At 47.8% G+C, this 20936-nt stretch overlaps 6 protein-coding genes across 6 annotated transcripts; 4 read left to right on the top strand and 2 right to left on the bottom strand.

Annotated features, from left to right (window-relative positions):
• Positions 1 to 1462: 1462 nt before the first annotated feature.
• PEX2_108320 (uncharacterized protein) lies at positions 1463 to 1909 on the top strand (the record flags this gene model as incomplete). Its single annotated transcript, XM_016748100.1, has 2 exons — positions 1463 to 1603; positions 1667 to 1909. The coding sequence occupies 2 exons, from the start codon at positions 1463 to 1465 to the stop codon at positions 1907 to 1909; spliced, it is 384 nt and encodes a 127-aa protein (XP_016594942.1).
• A 209-nt stretch (positions 1910 to 2118) lies between these two features.
• PEX2_108310 (putative C2H2 finger domain protein) lies at positions 2119 to 4436 on the bottom strand (the record flags this gene model as incomplete). The annotated part of the gene is made up of 5 exons (XM_016748099.1): positions 2119 to 2653; positions 2713 to 3324; positions 3376 to 3639; positions 3690 to 4366; positions 4431 to 4436. The coding sequence occupies 5 exons, from the start codon at positions 4434 to 4436 to the stop codon at positions 2119 to 2121; spliced, it is 2094 nt and encodes a 697-aa protein (XP_016594941.1).
• A 1497-nt stretch (positions 4437 to 5933) lies between these two features.
• PEX2_108300 (putative C2H2 finger domain protein) lies at positions 5934 to 9521 on the bottom strand (the record flags this gene model as incomplete). The annotated part of the gene is made up of 1 exon (XM_016748098.1): positions 5934 to 9521. One exon carries the CDS (start codon positions 9519 to 9521, stop codon positions 5934 to 5936), a length of 3588 nt encoding a protein of 1195 aa, XP_016594940.1.
• Positions 9522 to 11666: 2145 nt separating this feature from the next.
• Positions 11667 to 13319, top strand: PEX2_108290 (ammonium transporter; the record flags this gene model as incomplete). The annotated part of the gene is made up of 5 exons (XM_016748097.1): positions 11667 to 11678; positions 11736 to 11950; positions 12010 to 12190; positions 12249 to 12569; positions 12630 to 13319. 5 exons carry the CDS (start codon positions 11667 to 11669, stop codon positions 13317 to 13319), a joined length of 1419 nt encoding a protein of 472 aa, XP_016594939.1.
• A 1172-nt stretch (positions 13320 to 14491) lies between these two features.
• On the top strand, positions 14492 to 16805 carry PEX2_108280 (putative nucleoside diphosphatase (Ynd1); the record flags this gene model as incomplete). Its single annotated transcript, XM_016748096.1, has 4 exons — positions 14492 to 14501; positions 14556 to 14590; positions 14645 to 14771; positions 14836 to 16805. The coding sequence occupies 4 exons, from the start codon at positions 14492 to 14494 to the stop codon at positions 16803 to 16805; spliced, it is 2142 nt and encodes a 713-aa protein (XP_016594938.1).
• Positions 16806 to 17484: 679 nt separating this feature from the next.
• On the top strand, positions 17485 to 18550 carry lea1 (U2 snRNP complex subunit LEA1; the record flags this gene model as incomplete). Its single annotated transcript, XM_016748095.1, has 4 exons — positions 17485 to 17563; positions 17660 to 17700; positions 17834 to 18094; positions 18188 to 18550. 4 exons carry the CDS (start codon positions 17485 to 17487, stop codon positions 18548 to 18550), a joined length of 744 nt encoding a protein of 247 aa, XP_016594937.1.
• Between the last annotated feature and the right edge of the window lie 2386 nt (positions 18551 to 20936).

The raw sequence follows: 20936 nt of genomic DNA, 5'->3' as shown, positions 1-20936 counted from the left end.
TCAGAAGGCAATTTGGGACATGAAGAAGACGAGAATAGGGCCCTTTGTTTTTTCCTTTTGGTTGTCTTTTTTTCTGCGACGCTTTTGACCGGACCTGATATCATGTGCCGATGACTCAGCAGTGGCTCGTGCTGCCTTGAAGATCTACAAGACAACGATAACTACTCAATACTCATCTAACCCATCCACGCCAATTAATAATATATTGCTGTCCTTCTCATGAAATTTGTCTCATTCTTGATCTCATGCTTTGGTATATTGACATTCATTTTGACATAATTTCACTTATGTTGTACCAAAGTGCCGATAAAGGCCATAAAGACTCTTCAATATATATACCCTGGTAAGGCCCCTTGTGTTGCCATTATCACATTCTAGGAGAGTATTTATTTTCCCCTCTGAATAGGTCCTTTTACAATAGCAATGGATTTCGTTAAATATATACATAGCCCAACCGTTGAATCTTCAACTTTAAGCAAAAGTGTCAAAGGCATCATTTCACAAGTAACCATTTACTTCCTTTCAACAATCCTCCTCCATTTGGACTGCTTCAGCGTCGAGTTAATATGCTCGGCCTTCTTCTCGACCTTCTTGTCTCTTACTAAGTAAGCGCACGACAATATGAGGAGATAAATTCTATCCGAGTACTAGAGAGTCGCTCTCAGTGTATCTCTAACCTTTTTCTTTTCTCTTATAGTGAGCTCACATTCTCGAAAGCTCAAGCAGTATGCGCAACAAGTGGTGCAGTGCTCGGATCCTATGTTTCGTCAGGGAGTAGGCTCGTATTTATCACAGCACCCACGAAGAGATCAAGCTGACAGCAAGCTTTGTTGTTGCCTTTGCTGAACACGAATTTGGATTGCTATGGACATCCGGGTTGTTTATAGTTCTCTAGTGGTTTTAATCTACAAAGAATCTGTTTCGCAGACCATACTGGAGGAGATGTTTTTGGAGATGAATCAGATGTGCAGCAAGTTACCTACCTACTAACCTCCCAACGTCGTAACTCGCACATTATGTAAATATCACATCATTCGGTGGTCAAGCGCCGACGCGCCCAGAAATATCAACTCTCATAATTGAATAGCCCTGGAAGAAATCGAAATTAGGTATGAAAAAAATCTTTCAACTACTTGACCATCGATATAAGCACCCTTCCAATGTTGGGAGAGTCGAGCCCTAGAGGGTAACCCTAGTACGGATTCTTTCAACCCCATTTCTAGCAGATCTGAGCTAGTTCAAAACCATCTATTAACCATTTATCTTGATTTGGTTTGAGGATATAACTCATATACATATGAGAGGGCGCGAGAGAGGACTACACAAGAGACGATGTAATTGACACCTGAGGAATAAACGCCAAGACCGCTATACCCGAAATGGAACACGAACTTCAACATCACCCTGGCTCATCTCCCCGGATATCAACGAGAGAGAAAGCAACTTTCTTTGACATCACAATATGTTTTCACAGTCAGTTCGTCGGTTGATACCGGCTGTAGCGTCTTCTCTATCCGCTCGAGCTCCCATAAGCCGACGCACCTTCACCTCCACACAAGCTATATTCAACTCATCACAGAAGCCAAGTGCATACAAGGAAGGGGTATGTATATGTTTTTCTTTAGGACCGCAGAATTGAATTCCAAGGTTCTAATTTTAGATCTAGATGAACCAATATCGAACCTTCACTGGCCCGTTCGCCAAGGTGTTCTTGGGGGGCGTGTTCGTTTATCAAGTCCTTTATTGGACCTGGTTGAAGTTGGAGATGGATGAGACCAAAGTGGCAAAGAATGGTGAGACCAACGAAAATCAATGCATTACCCTATCATGCATGTTGCTTACCCTTTCCGCAGAACAAGTAGCTGTGCTAGAGAAAGAGGCTCGGGAGATTACTAGCACCCAGAAATGAATCCGGTCTCGAGAAAATTCATGAGAAAACCTGTACCATATTATGTTTCATTGATGCTCAGCACCATATTATATTGTGGCTTTCAATAATGTCATGACAATTCTAGACTTGGAGATACATTGTCTTGATGATCCCAATAAACCAAACAATGCAGAATATTCTTATTATATTACGGGGTTAGGATTCCAGGATTTAAAAACCCCGACACGTCATGCCGCAACATACTTGCGCTTCCGCTCACCAGTCGTTGCAGCCTTTCGGCTGTGGTCAAACGTCTGTATGGGAACATCCTTGGCCTGATCCATCTCGTCTCCTTTGAACGACGAAGACGGGAACCGCCAGTCCTGACCCCTCTCCCCTTTCTTGAAATGCTCAATATCAATATGATTGAACCTTTCATCCAGGGCCTCAGGGCCATGGCTCTTTAGTGGGACTCTGTGGTTACAGAACCCACACCAGAAATGCGACTGGCCAGCCAAATCGAGCCGGTTATTGCCAGCCGAAGCTGTGACGTGATATTCATGAATCCCATGCTGACGCAGGTGGTGGGTATATATGTCGGCTCGGTAGAAAAGCCGCTCACATGAGGCGCCTGTTTGCATGTCGTGTTCTGTGCAGAACCAACTTGGCACACCGAGATGCTGGGAGCTCTCGTGGCGCTTCCAGTCGGCTTTGCTGCCAAAGGACTTGGCGCAGTGGGGGAATGTACAACCGTATGGTCGTTCGTGACGCTTCTGGTGTTTCCTGATGACGTTTGTGGTTAATACCCTGATAAGAACACGGAAGGGTTCGGGGTGACTTACTTCATTTCACAGCGAAGCCGGGTCTGCTTTGGGCACGCGTCACATTGGAACCAGCCACGTTTCTCACTATCAGGATCTTGTACGGCGACTTCGTTGTCACTGGACAACCGTTCCAGGGCCACTGAAAACACTTTCTGCAGCATTTGCCGCTGGGGATGGGAGAGCTGAGCAGCGTCGGTTTCAAGGCCAATTCCCTCGTCGATATTCTGACTTGATCTCCGTCCGCGGTTATTCAACACCTTCGTCATAGCGTTGATTAAGTTATCAGCTGCGTCTGCAACCGATCCATCGGGTCTTGTGATGCCCCGTTCAGCGGACGAATCTAGACTCGTTGTTGACAGACCCAAGGAGCCAAAAACGGGGAATTGAGAGGATGTCGAGTCTGCAAGTGGCGGCGTACCATACTGAGGGGGTCTCGGTGTGGCAGCACCAAACGTGAAGATATCAGTCCTCTGTTGGGACATGGAACCGTATTCTGGCTCAAGATCGGTGGTCGACTGAACGGACGCCTCGTCTTCTTCCACCTCTAATACTGACTCATCTCTTGAGCTATGCTCGTCGAAGCTCTGTTCTGGCTGGTGGAGGATCACTTTCTCGTACCAATCCATGGACCTGTTCACAAATTAATGCTTGGAACATTGGATGTCTCATGTTGAAACTCACTTTTTCAAAAGGGCCTCCCCGTCCTCTTCATGGTGCATCCGGTTCAGGTGTTGTTTGAAGTTATCGAGACGCGGCCACCTCTTGGTCGGTCGCGGGCAGTTTGCCCCAAAACACATGTACATCATCTTGGGTCCACGCTCGGGCTCTTTATTGTGAACGCATTTCTTATGACGGGCAAGATCATTGATGGTGCCAAAACCGTCCTTGCGAGGGCAATTTGGCACGTCGCATTTGAACAGCTTCTTGTGGCGAGCCTCGTGTTTCCTGTGGAAGTTAGTTTCCTCCCATCACAAATTTCAAACAAAAAGACATACCTTTTGTCCGAAGGACATTTCCCAACCCAGTTGCACGATGGGTGCTCGCATCGCATAGAGGCATCAGTCAACTGTGACGGCGAGCCCATGAACTCCGAGGTGTACGATGGCTCAGACACAGATCCATACTGGGGACGATCAAACGAAGGCCCCGACTCGGTAGACATGTTCTCTGTCATGTCGATCTGCGGGCTCGAGGAATCCACGCCGTACGAAGAAGCAACAACGGATTGGGTTGCACAGCTGGTCCCGCCGTACCCTGAATCAGCAGAGTGATAGCTATCCATATACTGACTCCCGTTCTCAGAGGGCTCGCTATAGGGATGTTGCGAGAAGCAGCAGTCTTGGTCGGGTATCTGGACAGGCATGTTCATATGCGAAATGGAAGAAGTGGCCGGGACACCGGTGGCCAGCAGCGGATTCCAGGCATCTTGGTCGCCTGCCAGACGGGAGTGAGTGCATTGAGAGTAACATAGGTCTCGGGGAGTTGAAAAACATTGGCTGAGGAGTGAGTGGTTAAGGGTCGGATCGAAAGATCCGAATTGGAGGTCTTGAAGTGGGTTTGCGGCATCGAAGGGGAGATTTGAGGATTTAGGATCGGACAGATCATGTCCTTCGTGTCCAACCATGATGCCTTGGAGGATATCTGTGGAGTCATTCCAGTCCAGCTGTGTTTCCTGGGGGTGGAGTTAGATTATGATTGATTCGTTTGGAGGGGTACAGAGTAAGCAGGGCACGAACCTCCATGGCTATATATGATATGGTAATATAAAGAACGTGATAAATTTCGTAAAGTTGAGAGAGGATAAGCTCTCAGTTAAATGGGAGGGGCACCGTATTAAAAAGGCTGAAGATGCATGCAAATGCCAAACCCTACACGCGAGAGACACACGCAAGCTCCACACCCTCGCCCCGAGCCGGTTGACTTCACCACGCGATAGGTGATTCAAGGGTTGGAATGTGTTAAGCGAAGATGATTAGGAATATATTCGAAAAGAATCTACATAATTTGAATTTTCTTTTTTTTTTAAAAAAAAAGCAATACTGAAATTTGAGAAGTAAAAAGCCAAGACAAAGTTCACCCTCGCGTGTTGCCAGCGTGGAATGCAACATGTCATCCCTTGATTGCACAGCCCCTTCGCCCGGGTAAATATTAATTTCTATGTTGTAGGCTATGTTGTATGGTAATTTGGGATAATATCCTCCTTAACATGAGGCTGATATGCTAACATCCAATAATGGACCAAGATCACCTTAACCCAGGTCCGATTCACGATCGGCGACACTCCCCTCTCATCACCCTGGGTTCCCGGGGTTGATTCAGCCCACTTCTCTAACAAAATGTCAGATAAATCCACAGCTTACACGTATCACACACCTACCTTCCCACGCACACAGAAAATGTCGTTAGTCCTCCTGCACGAGGCATGCAAGACAAATCCAGCCCCTCATGGAGATCTTAAGATAAGTCTCCAAAGGGGACGAGGGGGCTGCAAGGAAGTAAGGACCGGATTGGGCTGTGACAGGACAGACGATCGGCATAGCTGATCGACGACGATATTCGCTTGCCATGTTCGTGCGGCAAGGGATAAATAAGATAAATGCGCACGTTTATACGCGGTACATGTTGTGCAGTTTCGGATTTAGGAGTCAAGGGGGCTGTCTAACTTTGAAACGCGACAAGTATTTGAATTTATGATGTTGACCTGAGGGATATACTCCGTATCTCTCTCGTATGTCTTGTATGTCTCGTATGTCTCGTACAGTCTTGGATTGCCATTTGATCCCCACATGTCCATAGGGTACTTTATGTTGCTGTGAACCGTGGAACCATGTCCTAAGTGGGAACAGCCTAGTACAGAAGAGGAAAAGCCAAAACATAAATCTGATCTCTCATATGCCATGCACATCGCCGTTTAGCAAAATTACGCCATTCGGTCTGAAACGGAATTCCTGAGCATCCGAGATATGTACAGAGATATTAAGAGCACATGTCGAAAAATAATTGGAGTGTGTTAAATCATCATCATAGTCATCATTCCAGAAATGCATAAGATTGGAACCTGCTTGCATAGCTCTCCTGATGCTGAAAAAAAAAAAGGTACAGGAATTCCTTCTAGTAATCACGCGCCACCTATTAAGATGCAGCTGATGTGGAAGAATTGACTGCAGAACGGAGAAGGGGAATAGGCAGTAACAAAAAAAGGGGGAGAAGACCATCTCAAGGGAGTATCGGATCTATAATCACATTTGGGAGGGACATCCAGAAGAGTATGTCGCAGAAGTGTAGGGGATGCTGGAATCCATGGGTTGGTAAGCCGGGTAATTCCCATCGGGGTACAGAGCGGGATGAGGGAGAAACTGAGCGAGAGGATACGAGGGCTGCATGAGATCTGCCTCGGGGGATCTCGATCTCGGAACGGCGTTATAAGGCGGTGGGTACGTTACCGAGTTCTGATGCAGGGGATAGGCCTGGGCCTGAGCGGGATGGAGCGTAGTTTGGCCAAATTGGTCTGTCGTGTGTGAGTATGCCGAGAACTGATCAGGGGTAAGAGAATCCGTCATGGACTCGGGCTCCATGGAAAGTTCGCCGCCGGAGATGGTGGAATAATTTGTCAGCGGAACGTTGTTGATTGAGAACGCAGGGTTGGTGGGCGTGCTAGTGTTTCGGATCGCATACTGCGGCTGCAGATGGGTGGAGGCCGTTTTAGGTCCTTCGTGTCCAGGGTGATACGGCGCGACAGAGGGATAGGTTGCAGCCGATGATCCGCGATTCGTCTCCACTTGGCTGGGGTTGATGACATAGGTTGGAGCGTTGCTCGGCTTCGCTAATCGCAAAACGGGCAGGGCTAGTTGCTCCAGGTGTTTGCCAAGGTGGACTGACAACTTTCTCCACTCGCTACAGACATTCCCGCAGAAGCGGCATGGCTCCTGCTGGGGGGTTTGCGCAGTGTCATGCCGACATTCTTCGACCATTTTCCATAATCGATCAAGCTCCTGCTCCCTTCGGCTATTCGGCACAGCCTCAGCATCCACAGTGCTAGAGGTTTTGCCCGTCTTCTTGATCTTGGGCTCTGGCATTTTGTGTTCCCGTACCAAATGCTGAACGAAATTGTCCTTACGGAAGCATTTGTGGTTGCACTCGGGGAATGTACATGTCCACCACTCCAGGTGCCGGTGTTTCTCGTTCTCATGGCGAACCCAGTCTGCTTTACGCTTGAATGATTTGGGCTCGGTGCAGTGGGGGAATGTGCAAGTAAATGGCTGCACATCTTCGTGAACGTGTTTGGACCAGTCGGACGGTTTTTGGAACGTTTTTACTTCGAAGCAAATGGGACACTCAAACCGGGCGGGAAGACGAGTGACTGGCGGAAGGGGCACCCCGGGAGGGAACTGCGACGCGGCCCCCGTGCCATCCCCCGGAGAATACTGTTGCTCGTGTCCGTAACAGAAACCTGTCACTTGGAACTGAGAATGTCCTGCCTCGGGATCGTTGGGGGCCTTGGGGTCCTGCAACAGAGTTGGTTGCCCTCCCTGAACAATACAAAAGTTGCCAGATTTACACGTGTGGTTGGCAGCTGCAATAGAATGCTTCTGCTGCAAATCAACCAAGATCTTGTATCGACGGTTTTGCTCATGTGCTAGGCGGTGAATCAAAGCCGGTTCAAGCCTTGGATTCAGCTGCATGATCTGCGATTTGAAGCCTTCGATTGTTGGCACTGGGAGACTCTGGACAGCAGGAAAATCCATAACCACGCCTTTGTTGCTGATGGTGTCAACATCATTCTCATCTTCAGCGCATCCGGTTTCAGGGCCCACAGGTGTACTTCTGGGTGTTTGGTCGGCGTCCGAACTGACTCGAGGCGATGTGATGTTTGGAACTGGTGGTCCACCATGAGCGGTCATTAGATTTATTAGCCCAGGTTTACTTGGTTGAGGGAGCTCGCTTCTGCTTCGACCTCGGCCCTTGAATTGGATGTTCAATGAACTCCTCTCCGGATTCGGTGAGGGTGCAGGCGGCACTGCTCGGATGGGCTGACTACCCCCGACAGCGGCCATTTGACTGGTCATTGAAAGAAGTGCATCGCTCAAGCTTGGCGATCGCGAATGACGACGGTGCAAGAACCCATTTCGTGGCGAGTAACTCGGTTTTGCCGGTGAACTCTCTGTGTCACGCTGCGGAAGCCCGGGGTAGCTATTAGATTGACCAATGGAAAGATCCGATGCTTGTCGCTTCAGAACCGAGGATGCCTGCATAAATTGACGCTTAAACAGACTAGTACGTTTCTTGGGTTGTTCGGTAAAGGAAAAGTTCTCGAGAGCTGCACCGACATTGATGATGCTATTGTTATCAATTGTTGCTGCGAGCGATGCCGTTTCGAGATCGCGCACACGTCTGTTAAAGGCTATCATAGCGTCGGTAGAGCTGTCCGGCTGCATCGCTTGCGACCTAGGTGTCGAATCGCGAGGGGGATCGTGCCAGGGGTAAAGATGAATACTTTCTTCAGCTTTGGTCGGTGAAAAAGATGAATAGATCTCGGGGGTGCCGCGATCATATCTGCCAGGTTCGTCTACATCGGCGGAGGGCTCATCGGAGTATATGCCAATGCTTGCTTCATCTTCGCTGAGGTCGTCGCTGCTTTCATGGACTAGTACCCCGGGTCCAGGGAATGATGCATCTCGAGTGCGAGATTTTAGGTTAAAATAGTCTTCTTGTTTCAAAGGGTGATCGCCGGTACTCCTCGCTCGAAGTCTCCTGGATACATGGTGCGGGCGTGGACGCGGTGGACTAGGCGAGTTCTCACCCGCGTCACTATTGGCTGCGCTCACAGAAACAGACCAGTGGGAAATGTCCTCGTTTTTCTCGTTCCTTTCTCGCTGAATATGGATATCGTTAGGACTTGGCACAAACTCGTCTCCACGGGACCTTGGATCAATGCCGGCTAGATGGGTTGATGGGTTTGGAATCCATCCGCCGTCCTTAGATCGCTTCACGGGAACAGATGAGACCGAGTGACAATAGCCATCATCATCATCATCATCGTTGTCGTCGTCGTCTTCCAGCTCGCTTGGGTTAGCAGATAGGTGTGCAAAGGACTGGCTGAAACCTCCGTGAGGTGACGTGCTGCGTTCCTCGGGCGAATCGCCTCGAGTGAAGGTTGTGATCTTGACGACGGGGCTCCTTCCTCTGGTTACGCTCGATGCTGGCTCGGTGATCAGCCCCTCGTTGGTCAAGACACTGAGTTTCGATGGCTCGGCGGCTGTGTTAAAGACACCGAGGCCAGACTGATACGAGGTAGGGATTGATCGCTGTGTGCTAGAATTGCCGTGAGGCTCTAGACCTGCCAGCGTGGATGATGGATTCGAGTTCGGGTTGTGGCCCGAGCTCGTCCACTGAAAGACATTCGGTGCCATGGAAGAACCCCATGCTGGATCGACGGGCACATTGTCCTCCCCGATCCTATACGATGGCAGGGTTTCATTTTGCCAGGTCGAACCACTAGCCAGTTCGATATCTTTTGGTTCCACGAAGACACTTGTGTCAGAAATGGGGGAGGTGCAGGTGCTTCGGTCCGTATAATCATTTGTTCTTGGGTTCAAATAGCCCTGGATTGTGGAGTCGACCCGAGCGTCCTCATGAGGGGATGACCCAGGTCCCGCACTGTGTCCAGGACTCCCCCACGATGGCGTTGGCGTTAGTCGAATGGCACTGGCCTGAAAGAGGACTTCCTCCGGGTCGGATGCGGCTGACAGGTAAGGATCCGGAGCATATCGATCTTGGATCGCATCTGGCGATTGCCCCTGAGCGCTGAGTGGGGAGGCGCGCGACATATTCAAATGGCGGTCAATTAGCCTAAGATTGACCGCGAAAACGGGATGTATCAAATTAAGCTGATTAAAAAAGCATCGAGTGGGTGTGTGCGGTTCAATCTATGCAAGCAGTTCTGTGATTATATTGGAGTTTGCCCAGTTGTGTTTGGTCTCCTGTTGTCCTGCCCTGATGTCCTGATGTCCTAGTATGATCTTTGACGCACCCAAGTACATAAGGTAGTGCAGACTAGGACTGAACAGACGAAGCCCCAAATAGTTGAGGTTGAAGTTCAAAATCAAGAATCAAAGAGTAAATGAAGGAGGAAAGCCAAAGAAAAAAAAGAAGAAGAAGCGATGGGGGCCGAAGATCAGTCGGAGATGAGGGGGACAGCTGAACAAGCGCCGGGCGCATCCCTCCACTTATGATTTTATGCAGGGCTAAGAAGAATAAAACCAATAAGACTCAAATATTAATTCTTAGACTGTGGCACAGGCAATGCCGGTCAGCCTTGTTCAAGGAAGAAACAGGAATCAAAAATGCTCCGCTTTTTTTTTTGTTACGGAGCCTCACTGAGTGGCTGTGCAAGTTGCATTCCCTCTTTACATCATTCACATATACGGAGTATGGAGTACCTATGGAGTACCTACGGAGTAAGTACTAGGTTTATTGTTGTAGGCGCCCTAGCCACAGTATTCTTTTCTATTCTTATCCTCTCCCGCTTTAGACTCAGCCTCCCGGTCCATCAGAAGATTATAGGGCTGAAATCATTGGATGAGATGGCTTAATGAAGTGAATCTGCCCTTCAATGTTCAACGGAGCGATGTTGCTCATGAACCGTGTTATGTCGAATTTATATCCTCATGTTCTATCTATATATCTTATCTATATATCTGACCAACATCCATAAACGAGGCGTAATAGTAGACCTTTCTCTACGCGCCCACTACTATATTTATAAACAAGGCTTATAAGCCCCCCCCCCTCGATAAATACGCTAACATATAATTTCAGATTCTTACATAGTTGTCGACAAAACTGCAATAATCCTTAATATAGCTTTAAACAAGAATAGTTGATCGCCTATGCGGCCCTGTGATGTATTTTCAGCTGGTCTTTTCAAAAGTCCTTTCAACAGTATCTTTAAAAGTATTTTTAGATGCATGGGCAGTAAAAAAAAAAATCACCCTTTGTATAAGAGACTTCTATATGTAACCTTTGACTCCTGCTAAGTATTCATACTGATGAACGTTGAAGTCCCTTCAGCCAAAGATGTAACGACTAATCACGATCACACATCTATGCGACAAATGACAGGTTGAACTGATTATTAGTTCAATTCTAGATTTGGACTACTGGCTGGTGTCTGTGTCTTAGTTCTTCCATGACATGCCCCGCAGTAACTACTCAGCCTCAATAATAAGAAAGCCCCACAGCTTTTATTCTAACCACAAGATTCATAGATTCATATCCTATGAAGTAAAGTGTAAAGATATAAAAAGAGTAATAAGCTGATAGGGAATCATGGGGTTTGTTCTGGCAGTGGCGCCGTGCACAGTTTGGTTACCGAGATCAACATTGGAAAGGATGAAACTATTGGGGACATTGTGAGGATGGGACTATGAAGGTATTTATACTACCTGGAAATTTGGGCCCTCACTCCGATGTTGTAATACGTCCTTTACTTTACAACAAAGACCACTTCGTATAATTATCGGGATGTATTCAAATGGACACACGCCAAGACCATTCCCCCAGATAAGATAGGCGTTCAAGAACAGCCTAAGCCCTAGAGGGATGTAAGATCCGGGGGTTAGTACGAGAACAAGACGTAATTGGATGATTGAAACTCTATGAGACACGTTCTCTCGGATCCTTATCTTAGATCAGATCGGATCAAGTCCTCTTATCAAAAACAATTGATCTGACAGTCATAGAAATTGAGGGGACTCCAGGATTTTCTCATGAACTGTGGGCGACTACTATAGATTCAAAGATCCCTATGGATGCAATGGAGTCTTGGCTGCTGTCATAAAATAGATAAGATAATTGGAAGTCGTTGTCTTAGCTTTTATGAGCCATGTGAAGGTCCACCTCTACTAGAGGATATATGTGCCGTGGACCCCTGAACCAAGGATTCAGGACTGCGATCCATCATAGCTCTCATCATGGCCGACGGTGTAAGTCTAGTGGTTGAAATGACACTGGCACACTACTGACACAGCCATATGATATAGCCAGTGTACAATGCGTCTACCCCAACAGGTGGAGATCCACTCAAGGTCGATGTAAATGCCCAATATGTAGGCGTTGAGTGGAACTATACCTATATCATCTTCTGCTCGTTCATTGTTTGGTTGATCATCCCCGGGATCGGTCTTCTCTACAGTGGCCTTGCACGGAGAAAATCAGCGCTGGCATTACTCTTCCAGGCGTTCATGGTAGTGGCTGTGTATGTTGAGGTCTGCTTCAAAACCCACGCGTTTATCGTACTGACAAAGATCCCACCAGAACAACATTTCAATGGATGTTCTGGGGTTACTCGCTAGCCTATGCCCGGGATGCAAGTCCATTCATTGGAACCCTTAAGAACTTCGGCCTGAGAGGCGTGATGGTAGCACCATCACCAGGCTCGGCCGATCTCCCAGAGATTGTATTCTGCTTTTATCAGCTTCTATTCTGCGCGTGCACGGTAAGCAGCACCTGTCAACTCAACGTCTCGATCAAAAGCTAATGGAATCTTGTGGCAGGTCATGATCGTTGTCGGCGGAGCATTCGAACGAGGCAACATGGTCCCTTCGTTGATCTTCAGCTTCTGCTGGGCGACTGTCGTCTACTGTCCCCTAGCCTGTTGGACCTGGAACAGCAACGGGTGGCTGTATAACCTCCCCTCTCTTGATTTCGCTGGCGGTGGCCCGGTCCACATCGCATCGGGCTGGTCGGCATTGGCATATGCCTTTGTTCTGGGGAAGCGCAAGAATATCGACCAGCCTTCACAGGCGAAACCCCACAACACCACCTTAGTCTTCTTGGGGACGGCCTTGATCTGGTTTGGATGGTTTGGATTCAACGTACGTCACACCTGTGCCCTTTTTTGTCTAAACTCAAACCTGACGGCAGTTATTTCTTAGGGCGGCTCGGCTCTCAATGCCAGCGTGCGGGCAATGCTAGCGGCATTTAACACCAACACTGCGGCTTGCACGGGAGTACTAGGATGGGTGCTGGTCGACTACATTAAGCACCGCGGGAAGTTCTCGGTAGTAGGAGCGTGTGAAGGCGCAATCGCAGGGCTAGTTGGCATCACACCGGCCGCTGGATTTGTGTCTGTGTGGCTTGCTGCTCTTATCGGATTCCTCACGAGCATCGTCTGCGCCCTTCTCCAAGACATCAACGAGTGGTTACACATAGACGAGGGTATGGATGTATTCAAGCTGCACGGTATCGGCGGGATGGTGGGGGCGTTCCTCACCGGGATCTTTGCGTCGCAGTCTATTGCGGCGTTGGATGGCGTGACCGAAGCTACTGGGGGTATTGACGGCAACGGAGTGCAAGTTGGGAAACAATTGGCCGAGGTGTGTGCTATCTCGGCATATTCTTTCGTTGTCTCGTGTATCTTGCTCTACATTCTCAAGTTCATACCGGGGATGCAGTTGCGGGTGCATGAGGAGGCGGAAATGATTGGCCTGGACCGCGCGCAGTTTTTCGACGAGCAGATTGGTGAGCGGGTGCTGCTCGACGATCTACGCGGGCCTTCATCACCTGCAAGTGTGCTTGATGGGCAAGTTCCTGTAGTGGTGGGCTCTCAGGAAACGAAGAAGTGACGGTCACAGCTTTATCTCGTGACTTCGAAGTCCAGAATTGTATGTAGAACATGTAACCTGTCTCGGATCAAATGACTTGAATGTTTCTAATTTTAATTTTTACTTTTTTTTGTCATCTCTCTTGCATGCATAATACATATATATTTATTTTCGCGAGAGATGTCTAAGAAAAATGCTTGTGAGTTGTAATTAGTGTGACTAAACTTGATCCTATATACCAAGTGGTAGTCATTCATACTTTATACATGAAAAAGATATCTTTTACTATGGTCGGAATTATCTTTATAATTCTGGCCATATAAATTGTAATGAAGCCTTGGCCAAGACATTACCAAGAGTGACGCAACGAATCTCCGGCTTCCAAGGCCGGGGAAGGGAGGGGCTGACGTATACTCTCTCCCCTCTCCCTGGCTAGTGCGAGCCCTGTGCGAGGGTCCTTTTCCCATTCCATGATGACGCTGGAATACATATCCGATTACAATGTGCTCAATGTACTATAATACTATAATGCTATAATACTATAATACTATAATACTATAATACTATAATACTATAATACTATCATAAATATTGAAGTTGAGATAGTCAAGATCCAAGTGGAACTGTCCCTGTCAAGATTAAAACAACGTTGAGTCTGCATACCGCAGTGAGACGTGGACACATCTGCAGGAGTAAAATGAAGGTAGTACATTAGAGATTATATAAAATGTTATATGTTATATGTTATATGCTATACGATATATGTTACTATGTTACTATATTATGTTACCATTGTATAGATGTTGTACAAAATACGATGAAATTGAAAATAAACTACAAAAAAGAAGAAAAAAGAAAAAAGAAAATAGAAAAATTGGATTATTTGGTCACAGAAAGTTACATTACCCTTAAATTACCCCACTTTCCCCAATTTAGACCAATCTGGGCCCTTGTTGCCACTTAAATTCCTAGTCCGGCCCGTTATGTTTTGTACCGCTCCGGAGTCGTCGCGTCCAGGCCGCTTTTGGCAGTCTCCTTATCTTTCTGCGTCTCTCTCTCCTCTCTCTTCTCTCTCAAGTCTTCTTTACTTCCTGTCATTCGTTTACCCCATATTCTTGCTCTTCAAGTTGAAAACTTATCCTCTGCTTACTTTAGACAAGTCTGTCATGATCTGCGAATAATCAAAAGTCCAAATGGGCAAATGTATGTAGTTCCACCCCAACTTCCACGATGTCGGAAATTGACCTTTTCTATTAGGGCGTTATGGTGTTGTCCTGGACGCGGGCTCGTCTGTATGTCGACCTAGTTTCAAAGACTTCGAGTCATGCCACTAATCAACCACATAGGGGACTCGCGTACACGTTTACCGATGGCTACGAAATGCCGCTGCACGAAAGCAAGCCCATGTGAAGGAGTTGAAATCGCTACCAGAAATCAAAACCAAGGAGAAATGGACAAAGAAGATTCACCCTGGTGAGCCCTGCTCGAGCCAATCCCAACTCACCAACAACCCGACACTAACCCACCTGCGCAACAGGTGTTTCTTCATTCGCCAATAGACCCGAATTAGTTGGATCAGACCATCTTGCTCAACTGTTAGACCACGCCAAGGGAATAATTCCTGCCGAGGATGCCAAGGATACTCCCATATTTCTCCTCGCCACTGCGGGCATGCGACTGCTAGGAAACCTTGAGCGACAATTGCTTCTGGATCAGATCTGTTCTTATGCTCGTGACAACTCGGATTTTTTGCTTCCGGACTGTGGTGTTCACATCCAGGTGATACCGGGAGTGACCGAGGGACTATACGGATGGATTGCGACAAATTACCTGATGGGATCTTTTGATGCCCCGGAAAAACACGACCACGGAAAGGGACACAACACCTACGGATTCCTTGATATGGGTGGCGCATCGGCCCAAATTGCGTTCGCTCCGAATGTTACGGAGACCGAGAAGCATGCCGAGGACCTCAAATTGTTGCGATTGCGGAACATTGATGGATCGGTTCAAGAGCACAGGGTGTTTGTCACTTCGTGGTTGGAATTCGGCGTACACGAAGCACGACGACGATATCTAGATGCTTTACAGACGGCCATTGGGCCAGATATCAAAGAGTTGCCCGACCCTTGTCTTCCTAGTGGATTGCGGACTGCCCTCGACGGCAAAGCCATATCGGCGATCGAGACGGAAACCTATCTGCTAGGCACAGGCAAATTCGATGAATGTCTCCGTCAGACATTCCCATTGCTGGACAAGGATGCGCCGTGTGCGGATGAACCGTGCTTGTTAAACGGTATCCACGTTCCAGCTATTGACTTTGATGTTAACCATTTTATTGGGATCAGCGAGTACTGGCACACGACTCACGAGATCTTCGAAATGGGTTATAAGGACAAAGCATACGACTTCAACACGTATCAAGAACGGGTCCAAATGTTCTGCTCGCAGGACTGGGATTCCATTGAGTACGGCCTTGAACAGCACAAATGGGGAAAGAAGGTTGATCATCAAAAGGCCCACGAAGTATGCTTCAAGGCATCATGGATCATCAATATGCTACATGATGGTATTGGAGTCCCTCGCGTGGGCTTGGAGGATACAACTGGCTCTTCGCACAACGGCACAAAAGAAGTCTTGGCCCACGGAAAAGAAAAGGGCTATCTTGATGCTTTCCAGGCGGTCAACAAGATTGACTCGACTGAAGTCAGTTGGACCTTGGGTAAGATCGTCTTGTATGCATCTTCTCAGGTGCCTTTGGAGATTGAAGAAGGTCTCCCAGTAGGCTTTGGCAGCAACGCCCCTGGTATCCCGGCCGACTTCCAGTATCCCAGTGTTCAACTACTACCAGATTCCGACAGCTTCCACAGTGAGCACTGGCATGATGCATTGTTTGACGGTGATTCCCCGCGCCGGATCCCAGGCTTCGTTCTCTTCATGCTTATTGTTGTCATGGCCGGCTTTTTCTTGTGCGGACGCAGCCGTCGATCGCGGATCTTTAACCGCGTGAGTAACGTGTTACGCCGTGGTGGGCCATCACACCCCAATCACCCGAAGAAACGAAAGGGACTCAAGTCGATGTTGCCATTCATAAGTCGAAGCTCCCCCTCTTACGAGCGAGTTCTCGAGGATGGTGTTCCAGATTACGAGCTTGGTGCCATCGAGTCCGACGGGAGCGAAGATGGTGGACGTCTTTCCGAGGCAGACTCGGCTAGACTGGAACCACCGAAGCGAGCATCGAGCTGGGGCAGCAACACCAACACTCCCAGTTTCAAATACGCGTTGGATAATAGTTCGACTGGGACGATTGGTCTTGGGATTAGCGGTGGTGGTGGTGGGTCGGGCATTGCTATGGATCGAGCAGGCTTGGTAGTGAGGACGGAGAGCAGGGACCATCTGGCTCCCATTGCTCTAGGCCCTACAACCAACGGCCGTCGATCAAGAGCTGGCAGTCCCACAAGATCTCACCAAAAATCACCCAGCATGACACCCCTGGCGGACGACTAATGCGACATATACACCTGATCCGAATTATGCATAATTACTTACACTGCATTGCATTTTCACTTGGAGTTTGATTGTTTGACAAGCGTCGAATCGCTTCGGCGCTGTCCTTTTTTTTTTAATGCAAAGGGAGTTCATCTTTTCATCGAGTTGCGTTTGTTGTGGCAGGCTGATTTCGATTCTTCATATCATATTTCAACACTGTGCTCTGGAGTACCTTTTGTTGTTGGTTGGTTGCGGTGCTTATGATCTCAGGCTAGTGATTTACACGTAATGAGGTGTGTACTATTAGTGGTTGAGAATGTTTTCCCTGAATATAGATTAATACATTGCCGAGGTTCAATCTGCATTGAAACTATACACTCTAATACTAATGGACATAGCTTCATCAATTGACTAGGCTACCTGGTAGCCCTGGAGGTAGGCAGTTAGATAACTACATGCCAGAGCAGCTATATTGATGCCAGTATTTTCAGGCAATACATTATCATGTGACAATTTTGTCACCGCCTGGCAAAAATGATGTAGAGAGAAACTGGCGCAAGTAGCTTCCGATTCACTCGTTGCATTGAATCACCAAGCTTGTTCAATTTTCTCTTCCATAGCACTCCACCTATGCCGTCGCCATAAAACTCACCATACCATACACTTCCTACTCTCGGTAACCGCCACCACCGCCACCATGCGCTTGACCGCTGAGCTCATTCAAAGTTCCCTAACATATATCAATCCGCTCACAGATCGTGAGCTGGATCTCCGAGGTGCGTTCACCCACTACACACCTGCCTGAAAAGAACAGGTGCTACACTTTTGATTAAAGAGCTGGATTGATATCGTCTTTTTGTGTGGTCGTGTAGGTCACAAGATCCCCACAATTGAGAACTTGGGTATTGCCAAAGTAAGTGCTGTGTTTCTTTCGATTCTCGAGGCAGATGTGTCTCTGATGTCTCTCCATATTGCTGCTAGACCAATCTCTGAGTCCGCACTCAAACCAGTCATCCCTTTGCGAGTCCAATGTTGACAGCTCCTAGGATCAAGATGCGATCGACTTCACCGATAATGACATCTCTTCCCTTGGGAACTTCCCCCACTTCCCTCGCCTCCGCACCCTCCTCCTCGCTCGCAACCGTATCAACCACATCCAACCGGCACTCCCAACTTCAGTGCCTAACCTGACAACTCTGGTCTTGACTGATAACAATGTGTCTGAACTTGCCGACCTAGATCCGCTGCGGACCTTGGGACGGCTGACACACTTGTGCCTGCTCCAAAACCCGGTCACACGCAAAGAGGTTTGTCTAGTCTCCCACCTATATACTAGTTAGATTTGGCTCATATGATATGGTCTGGACTCGGTTGAAAGCTAAGCTAATTGTATCCTGCAGAACTATCGCTACTGGACCATTTGGCGCATTCCCTCCGTCCGCTTCCTTGACTTCCAGAAAGTAACTGATGCCGAGCGCGCCACTGCTAAAGAGCTTTTTGGCACTTACGAGGAACCCTCGTCCCTCGCATCCAAGATTATGGGGGTCAAATCCCGCACTTTCGACGTCTCCGCCCCGGCTGAACGCACCCCCGCCGAAAAGGGTGTCCGAGTACAGCTCACTGAAAAGGAGCGCAAGCGCGTTGAGCAGTTGATTCGCGACGCGAAGAGTCTGCAGGAGATTACCAAGTTGGAGAAAGAGCTTAACGAGGGACGGATACCCGGTGGAGCGGATGCCGATGGTGATGAGGCCATGGAGATGTGAGAGATGGAATTTGGATCTCTCTGCTGGGTTGTGTCGCGGATCATGAACATGCAATCACGTTTTGTTGTCTTCCTTTTCTTCTCTGGAGCTTAGCTTTCTGGGTTTCTTTTCTGACCGGGTGGGGTTTAGTGTGTATCGTATTTGGGTATTCATTTATTCATGTGCCCCTAGTTTGGGATTGGGAAAAGATCCCAGCTATGAATTGTGAGCATATCGAATTGAAAAGAACATTTGGTGCTCCAACAGAAAATATCGTGTTTGTCAATCAAGCTGCATCTGGAGTAGCAATCGCCGAGGTACGCTAAACAACATTGAGCCTAGATGTTCCCCTTGCTGGCTATCCTTTGCCTGACGATGCATCTATCGATCAAGGGCGGTTTCGTTGCTCATCGGTCCCCAGTATATAAAGGCGAGGTTGTCTCTATTTCACACTTCACTACTGCTGTCTTATATAGCTTCAATTCTGTGAAGTATTGGGTATTGAGTCTACGTTTAAAAGAGCAAGATCTACTCTCAATGCGGCAAAACTATATGATACATGTCAGATATATCCTCAAATACAACTTTGCTTCAGCCGCAGACATATACACCAATTCGACACCGTGCCCGGAGATCATTCATACCCAGGATCAAAGACCCTCACCCTGTAGAATCCAGCATCATTCCACCCTCTCTTGCCTGTTACAGTTTGAGGTGCGCTCTCATCATTAAACGACACATACTGCCCCATATCACCTTTTGCCCGCGCACCCAGGCATACTCACCAGAAGAATGCTGAACCAGAGACTTGCGCTTATCAACCTCAATGAGGCCAAAGTGCCCACTGGTTATGTTGTATTTATACGCAGCAGCGGTATGTGTCAACAGCAGGATGTCATCATCTTTCTAACTGGCAGAAAGCTCATGACCATTGCTCGCTTTGCCTTTCACCTTAGGCAAAGGAATTGGTTTGTCATCCCTCTTCAGCCCGATGCTCTTCCCAATTTCCACCACATCATATTTGTGAAGATGCTCCTCCCCAATGGCCCATGAATTGCCACCGTGCCAGAGAACCCCATGAGCCCTTTAAAACAGTATATTCATGGCTGTCTTTGATCTTTTTCTGATTGTTGACATCTGACGCATCAGTTGGAACATACAGTGTCGGCCCATGGAAGGTCGAGCTTGCGGCAACAAATGCTCCTAGATAAGAGATTCGTTCGAGAAAATGCGCAATGACATCAGTTGTTGCTGACCAGACGACGTCGTCTATCGCCGTGGACTTTTGTCCCGATTTGATATCGATCATGCCAATTTTGCTCCCTGACGCGGCGACTAGGGCAGCCAGACCCCGGTCAGCTGTCTTGCGGATTTTGACTTCAGAAAGGTCAGCCAAAACGTCCTTTTGCCAGGGCCATGGCTTCAGGTCGGCAGTGAAAGTCCAGTGAATGGCGTCTTTGTTCCATTTGGAAGCATCTCGTGGGAAGACCCGAAAAGACTTGGAGTGCTGGCTAGTAACAGCCAGATGGCAACGGAGAGAGCGAGGAAGGTAGCTTTGAAAAATGTATTATTGCGGTGCTAATAGAGGGATGATATACCACTAAGGAACAAGTCACAGGGAAGAAAATAGACGACGAGGGACTTCATAGATTTATATCTTCCTCAAGCTTCGACGGTATAATGCTATCAATACAATCGGAAAAATGCTTCACCATACAAGTATTAGGTAGATGACACTCGTGAAGCTCGCGTGTTCTGTCAATAATACGAACTAAGATGGGGATAATTATTCTAGATCTGGTGGGATCAACAACTCGTACAGTATGTAGGCTGTGGACCTCATTTTTGACGTCAACTCCTTGGAAGAGATTCAAGTAAGTTTTGCAGAGAATTAAAATGATGGTATACTTACATTTATAGATTGGGGCTAACATTAGGGCGGGATGGGTTTGGCAAGCAGGGTTCCTATCCACTGTATTACAGTTTGAATGATACGACCCGGCGGCTACACACCGACGATAAGAGCAACGCTACCGCAAGCTGAAACTATACTGTCACTGAGTATGATGGAGATGGGTACATTCTGGCCTACAAGGTCTAGCTTTACTCGATTTGTCTTTAGAAATATTGGCCTAATTCCACCACGAGTCGTTCCACTAAGTTTTTAACAAAAATGTCAATACAACCCAAGACCTTTTAGTGTCAGATTCTCAAAATGTTCCTCATACAGGGTGCTGATTGGCCTGATATTCGGAGATTTGCCATAATGGCAGACTGCGTATAAATTGCCATTTAGGGCAAACCAGATGCGTATTCTAGTGGGGCCAATGCTTGGCATCATCTATAGTCCACTACTACTGACGCAGTATAAAATGCCCTGCATCGCCAGAGATTTTCCAATATCTAA

Source organism: Penicillium expansum, assembly GCF_000769745.1.
Source record: "Penicillium expansum strain MD-8 chromosome Unknown contig370, whole genome shotgun sequence".
NCBI classification, from domain to species: domain Eukaryota; kingdom Fungi; phylum Ascomycota; class Eurotiomycetes; order Eurotiales; family Aspergillaceae; genus Penicillium; species Penicillium expansum.
Note: the sequence above shows the minus strand (reverse complement) of the source record. Positions and strands in the feature narration are given on the sequence as shown.